The sequence below is a fragment of the Dendroctonus ponderosae genome, unplaced genomic scaffold (genome assembly GCF_020466585.1).
Source record: "Dendroctonus ponderosae isolate FM_Combo_2020 unplaced genomic scaffold, Dpon_F_20191213v2 Dpon_F_20191213_7, whole genome shotgun sequence".
NCBI classification, from domain to species: Eukaryota; Metazoa; Arthropoda; class Insecta; order Coleoptera; family Curculionidae; genus Dendroctonus; species Dendroctonus ponderosae.
Window position 1 is genome coordinate 4,762,061 of NW_026018916.1, and position 7,586 is coordinate 4,769,646.

The 7,586-nt window shown below is 37.8% G+C and overlaps 1 protein-coding gene across 1 annotated transcript in view; it reads left to right on the forward strand.

The window, feature by feature from the left end:
- LOC109539725 (membrane alanyl aminopeptidase) overlaps positions 1–5,467 on the forward strand; it is an 8,052-nt gene extending 2,585 nt beyond the window's left edge. Inside the window, exons 5-15 of the mRNA XM_019907671.2 lie at positions 193–461; positions 514–639; positions 691–812; positions 1,267–1,441; positions 1,921–2,113; positions 2,175–2,439; positions 2,514–2,729; positions 2,782–2,955; positions 3,005–3,151; positions 5,081–5,150; positions 5,204–5,467. Coding sequence (XP_019763230.2) covers positions 193–461; positions 514–639; positions 691–812; positions 1,267–1,441; positions 1,921–2,113; positions 2,175–2,439; positions 2,514–2,729; positions 2,782–2,955; positions 3,005–3,151; positions 5,081–5,150; positions 5,204–5,416 — 1,970 coding nt within the window. The 3' untranslated portion in view covers positions 5,417–5,467. The remainder of the gene's footprint in view (positions 1–192; positions 462–513; positions 640–690; positions 813–1,266; positions 1,442–1,920; positions 2,114–2,174; positions 2,440–2,513; positions 2,730–2,781; positions 2,956–3,004; positions 3,152–5,080; positions 5,151–5,203) is intronic.
- Positions 5,468–7,586: the final 2,119 nt, after the last annotated feature.

The following is a 7,586-nucleotide window of genomic DNA, read 5'->3' on the forward strand; positions in this document are numbered from 1 at the left end:
TTTTATCACTGATTGAATTATACCAGTGTTAGGAATAGGACTTAATTTTAGAATAAGCTAGGCTAAGACATATATGTACTACTCAAGGGCAGAAAGTCCGATTGAGTCGATAGCCTTTTTCTTTAGGAAATAAAGATTATTTATATATATATATATATGAAGACACTGATACATAACCAAAGGATATCGTAGGCGTTTCGATGCCCAAAATGGACCAAATAGCCATCCCAGACTTCACATCGGGAGCAATGGAGAATTGGGGATTGGTCAGCTACAGAGAAGCTTACCTTTTATGGAGCGAATCCGAATCATCCAACAACTACAAGAAAACCATTGCCCTGGTTATAGCCCACGAGTTTGCCCACATGTGGTTTGGCAACTTGGTCACCTGCCAATGGTGGGACTACATTTTCTTGAACGAAGGCTTTGCCAGATACTACCAGTACCTGGCTGGACCTGCCGTAAGTCAATTCACTTAATTGGCTAATTTTGCTCTTAACGGTAGGCTTGTAGACGAAAACCCTGTCGGACTGGGAGCTGGAAAAGCACTTCAATGTGGAGGTGGTTCAGGTGGCGCTATTGGCCGACTCAACTGATTCAGCTTGGGCGCTGACTGCTGAGTCCTACAGCGCTTCGCAAGTAGGTGAAACTGTTTGAAAAAGGAAGTTTTCTACAGGGCGATGGTTACAGATTTCGAGCAAGTTCAGCACGATCAGCTACAGCAAAGGAGCAGCAATATTGAGAATGATTGAGAAGAACATCATGGGGGCTGATAATTTCATCTATGGGTTGCGGCAGTATCTTACTGATTAGTAAGTTCTTAGCTTATACCGAGTGTCCCGGAAATTTTTATGGGTTTGGGTATGTGAGTGGCAAGCAACATTGCAGTTGCAAAAGAAAAATTGTCTTTGTTGCGGTCGCGTTGTTGAGTTTTTAAGTAATTTGGTCAAATTAGTCGAATGTTGAGGGTCGGATGGGAAGGAGTGTTCGCGATTGTTCAATATTTCAAAAAATTTCAAGATTTGCTTTTGTTCTAAACGTTAAAGTTTACCTTTACATTTGCGCCCATTCTTCCGATCTTCAGTCCGTCTTCAGAAAATAACGCAAACTTTGATGCTTTCAGTATTACATTTTTTGTATTTTGACCATAATAAGTCTGCAGGGATTTGCAAAGTTTCCTGAAATTTTCGTCTTTAGAAATAGACTGCTTGACCACAAAAATTACCATTTTATTTCGTTTAAAAAAACATTTAAAATTCCTTGCAGTGCATACCAAGCAACAATTCCAGCCAATCTCTGGTCTTCTTTGGCTGACCACGTGCCTTCCAACGTCCTTCCTTCTGATGTGAGCCTAGAAGACGCTTTGTATAACTGGGTGGAGGAGAATGGACATCCTGCAGTGTTGGTAACAAAAAGTGGAAACGACGTAATCTTATCTCAGGTTAGTTGGCGCTTTCATAAGTTTTACCTCAAACTGGAGGTTCTCCATTAGGAAAATTCACACTGAATCTGCTAGCTAGATCCGGAATGCTTCCCTTCAATTTGTTGTTGCGCCCAGGTAACCTACTGGATGATTCCGCATGTCTCCTCCTCACTTTCGTTCCTTTATTTTGACTGCTTTGTGTGGAAGCTGAAGTCTTTGATGTTTTCAAAACGGAAGATGAACTACAAACCAGTTATTCTCGGTTAATTGTATATAATTTCCTGACTGTGTTTCAATTCCAAATCAAAATTAATTCATACATACATTTCTTTAAATGTATGCCAAGGCTTAAAGCAGCAACAACGCTACACGTAAAAACTGATGATGGTGGAAAAATACACCGAAACGTATTTTAATTGATAAATAAAGACAATAAATGACTGAAATCCAGGAATTAATTTTGATTTGGAATTCTCGGTTAAGTCAAGCATTTCTAGGAACGATTCCTGCTAAGCACTGCAGATAACGCTACTAGGGAATACTACGTCCCCATAACGTACACTTCGTCCAATGACACGACGACTTTTAAAAACACCACAGCAAAAACGTGGCTCATTCCCGACCAATCGCTGACTTTGCGCGACGTGTTAAATGGCAGCGATTGGATCATATTGAACAATCGGCAATCTGGTGAGCCAATAGCAAGCAAGTCCCGGAACTCCTGGCTGTTTAAACCTTGTCATATTTTAAGGCTTTTACCGAGTGGACTACGACAGCACTTTGTGGGAAGCCATCAAGACTCAGCTACACGAAAACCATCTGGTGATTGATGTACTTAATCGCGCTCAACTAGTCAGCGATGCCTACAATTTTGCTCGCTCTGGAGCAAACACCAACTACCGAAACTGGACCTATGCGGAAGCCTTGGATGTTATCAGCTATCTACAGTACGAGGACAATTATTTTCCTTGGTATGCCGCTATAGTGGGGAACAACCATCTTTTGCAACGGATTGGGTAGGAGAAATCAAATTGCCCTGCTGGGTTTAGAGCCCAGATTTAACCAGTTAGTTTTTGCATGGTTGAACTAGATATGAGAGTACTGTTGGGCAGCAGTTCATTAGTTGGATGCTCACCTTGATGCAGAAAGTCTACAGCACGGTGCCATTTGAGACCATCGACAACTCGGATCAGGTCTACTCGATGAAGCAGGCGCTGATCTTGAGCAGGGTGTGCAAATATGGCGAAGAAACTTGCGTGAGCAAGGCAAAAGAGCTGTTCGCTCAATGGAGGGATGAGGGAGTGGCGTAGGTGACAAACGAGTTAAAAGCTTTCTGGTTACTACAGTCTGAGTTGTAGAGTGCCGAAGAACTTGAGGGTGACGGTCTACTGCAACGCGCTCAGATACAGCGATAACGCCACCACCGATTTCAACTTCCTCTGGCAGAAATACACTGAAACCAACCTTATGACCGAAGTCATTACCATGTATGCCGGCCTGGGTTGTTCTCAAGACGCTGAGTCTCTTAAATGGTACAGTCTACTCCACAGAGTAGATTTTTAACTATAGAGAATATTTCAGGTTCCTGGGTCAGAGTATAAACTCTACTTCAGGCATAAGACTGCAGGATTTCACCACAGTTTGGTCATACGTCTACAGCAGCAGCGCAACTGGAACCATCGCAGCTCTAGAGTACATTGCTGAGAACTATGCCACTTTGTCTGCAGCGTAAGCATAATTTATCACATCTTTTCCTTCTACTAGTCTCCAACACAGTTTCTTCTGAAGATGATGTCTAGATTTTTTCACCTTCTGGGGTCTTGATCGTTCCGCTATTATTTTATTGGGTTTTAAATGTTTATTGCTAAAAATTTGTCTTATTCCATCTCATCAGGACATAACCAGGATTCCAGTAGTTTTCCTAGAGCATTTATAGAATATCTGTTCGTCTTTGCCGATCTAATAGCTTTTGAATATTTTTGCAGTCTCCTCAACATTTAAAGCTTTGTTCTTCAGCTAATATTTTTTAAGTATAAGTGTTTTTTTGTTCGTTGTGCTTTTGCAATTCGCGAATGTTTTTGCAGCTTTTGATGTGTAAGTATATTGACGTTGTATTGTTCCTTATCCAAAAGTGTCATGTTTCTTCTTATTTCAGTCGGCCTTTTTAGGTTTCGCAACGATGTTTTCCAGTCCATCTTGCTTTTTATCTTCTTCATTCTCAGCACTATCCATATTTTTCCTTTGGTATCTTTTTTAATTCCAAATCAAAATTAATTCCTGGGTTTCAGTCATTTATTGTCTCTATTTATCAATTAAAATACGTTTCGGTGTATTTTTCCACCATAATAAGTTTTTCTAAAATAACAGATAGTTAAAAAAAATTCATTAATTTACAAGCCTCATCATATCACACACTAAAATACGTCACAATTGCCACACTTTAAAACATTCTAAAATTAATTAGGCCTAACAGGTGATTAGTCAGGACAATCAAATTTGGGAAGCGACTAGAATTCTTTGTTCAGATACTTAAATATTTTTACTTACATGTGTAGCGTTGTTTGATAACACAAAAATACTGATTAACGAGAGTAATTATAATAAGAGAAGAGTCCATGAAATGATACAGATTAAAAAACATAACAATGCTATGAATTTCAGATCGGATACCGACCATCTTAGCTCAGTATATCATACATTAATTAAATGAAATAAACATAGAATATTAACTAACACCCGGTATATTGAAGAATTTCGCAAACCAAAAATAATATTCTCAGAATGCAAAAAAAATAGCTGAAAGCAAAAGAAATCAATATAAACAGTATTTCGCTTTGTGTCCAAAATGGACAAAATTAATACTCCAAATGTATGCCAAGGCTTAAAGTAGCAACAACGCTACACATGTAAGTAAAAATATTTAAGTATCTGAACAAAGAATTCTAGTCACCTGTTAGGCCTAATTAATTTTAGAATGTTTTAAAGTTTTGCAATTGTGATGTATTTTAGTGTGTGATATGATGAGGCTGTTGACGAACTGTGATTGTTTTTTAAATTAATGAAATTTTTTTTAACTATCTGTTATTTTAGAAAAACTGATGATGGTGGAAAAATACACCGAAACGTATTTTAATTGATAAATAGAGACAATAAAGGACTGAAACCCAGAAATTAATTTTGATTTGGAATTGAAGCACAGTCAGGAAAGTATGTACAAATCTATTTTAATGTTTTTTTGAGGAATCTTTCCAGTATAATTCTTTTAGTGGTTGGGAGTTTATTCACTTTTACTCTGCTGTGCCGAAAATCCATTGTGTATGCTTATTTCTGAGATATCTGGAGATTGTTTTATGTTTCCAGAGGGCTTTCACATGAATAGTAAAACATGCCGTTTTACTGACTATGTTTACATCTATTCTCCGTTGCTCTGTAGCTTCTTCATCTACATTTGGAATATGTTTTTTTTCACGTTTTTCGGTCTTTGCTTATCAGCTTTTTATTTACTGTTTTCTGTTTGCTCTGTTCCTCCAGCTTTAGTAAAGTTCTTTTGGTTTTACTGTTCCGTCTTCATCCATCCTTAGTTTCCCTTACAGCAATTGATCTTGAACCAATTGAAACCCACCAATTTAATGTTAAAAACCACTTCTGATGTTGCAGATACAGCGGAGTTTCCAACCTGATTTCTGGGGCGGCCAACTACATCTACGACGAAGATCAGTTGGAGAAGGTTGATAAATTAGAGGGTTTCTAGACATTTTCTGGAACAGTCTGTTCTTTCAGTTGCAAGCAATCTCGAACACTACAGGACTGAGTGCGAGCCACTTGACTGCAGTTCAGGCCGCCGTAACTACAGCCCAGACTAACATTCAATGGGCAGAAACCGTGAGGGAAGTGGTGAAAGCTCAGATAGAGGTTCAGAGTGCAGCCACGATGTCCACCTGTTCTTTGGCTTTAGCCATTGGAGTTTGTCTTCTGAGCAAAGTGTTATTTTAATGTTAGTTCCCATACAAGAAGCGTTTCTAAATAATAAATCCGTTGTTGTTTCGCCGCGTTATTAATCCCTCTGGTATACCAAGTGTCTCCCAAGTCCATTGCCATCCGCTCTTGGAATAATTTCCAATGCATGTAAATGTGGACAGAATTTAAAAGGAAATATTTCAAAGTGAAACTTAATAGTTCTTTCTAGTATGTCGAGAAGTATTCAATTAAAAAGCAAACCTGTGATTTTCCAAGTTCATTTATAATGTAGACACTCGTGTTAATAAAGGAGCAAATCGACAAAAGACAAAAGAAAGCCTGTCGCCTGGAGAAAATGCAAAGGGAAAGCGATTATGGAAAATGGAGAGAACGTTTGCGCATAAGTTAGCCAACCAATGAAACGCGAGCTTCTTGTAATGGGCGACACCAAATCCCGAGCCTTCTATAAGCCTCATTAGCATATCGCTGAACAAACAAAGCCTTGCGGCGAAAAGAAATTAAATGGGTTTAAATTTGCTGTTACGTCCTGGTTTTTTCGGAAAAATTCCTCATTAGATGGCAGTAATGTTGCATGAAATCAAGTGTCACAAGAGCGTTAAAAGAGTTATTAGGTCCAACAGTGGCGGAGAGGATCGAATGATCATGTTGTGGGCAAAAAGAGAAAATAACTTCCATTTCTGTAAAGAGGGTTCTTCGATAGACATCTGAAAACGCAAAAATTGCAAGACCCGCGACATTAATTAAACAGCTAAAAGACAGTTTGAAGTAAAAATTCGTTAAAGAAACATTGAGAAACCTGAAAGTCGCTGTAAATAGTTAGAGGACTGACTGTTTTGTTAATGTAGTAAGTTTTGTTGAGTAATGAAATTCCCGATCGATCAGCAAATCACCTTCCAATTCTCAAAAACTGAACACTTTTAGCCCTTGCTGGATCTGCAGGTTTTCTTGCGAGCAGCATGACGCCCTCCTGCTGCCACCCGTTCCTATTATGAGATTCCCACACTACTCAAAATTGCGCGATGTTGAACGGGCCCATTAACGCTCTTTTGTGTTACGGCTATTTAAGGCCTGAGATGGTTAACAGGGATTTTCGGGGTGTAAAATTCCCACTTAGAGGGTGGACGCATCCGCAATTCTGGTCGATCAGTCGGTTTTCATCACGGACATCTACTAGTTGCTTTACTGAAGACAATCTGAATTGCACCAGTAACGACTTGGCAAACTTAAGAACGATTTTTTATTTTGATTGATTTTTGGTTGAATTGATGCTTTTGATACATGCACTTGCTTATTAACAGCAATCTTATAAAGTGCTATAACTTCCAGTTAAGTAAAGCTTTCCCGACTAAAGAGCTAAAAAAACATTTTCAATTTTCGGATTGTTTAACATCTAATATTTTTTTACATTTTAAATTTATAAAATCACTAGCAAAAGGTAAAAGCTAGGCAACTTCTGATTTTTTTTATGCCGCGCTTGCTCATTAGCAAAAGTTTCATAAAGTGCGACTGCTTTACTTCTAGTTGCATAAACTTTTTAAAATTTCCGAAATTTCCGGCTTTTGAAAAGCCGTTAAGGCATATTTTTCATGTCTTTAAATCTTTGAAAGTTTAGAAAATCGATAACATAAACGATTGTTGACTTCTCAAGCTGATTGCTGACTTTATAACATCAAAAACGTTACTAATGAATTAGTTGATTAACTCAAAGTTTTAAACAACTATACGTTCCAGTTGAATCAAATTGTTGTAGTTAATTAATTATTGTATTCTTTTCCTTCCTGAGTTTCAGTCAAAGTGTAAAATAAATTTTTTTATATCGTTTAATTCATAAGGTTCCGGCGAGACAACAGCGCCACATCAGATCTAAAATTCATACAAAGTCATAATTGGGAAATATTAAATTCTTTCAGATCTTTGATGTCTTGAAACCTCAAATTTGTTCGAATTATTGTCTACATTTGCCTGAATTTAGTTAATTAATATTAATACTTTAAATTTGTAACTTGTCCAACTAACTTGCATGGATTACGTTATGCGAGACTGTTGCATGGTCTAAATTTTGTTAATTCTTTTGCTTCCTGTGTTTCAGTCACTTCGGTTGTAAACTTTTTATTCTCTAAAGTTTAGTATTTGAGAAGAACAGTAATTGAATTCCAGTTGCAAAATGGATCCCTTAATGATTGAC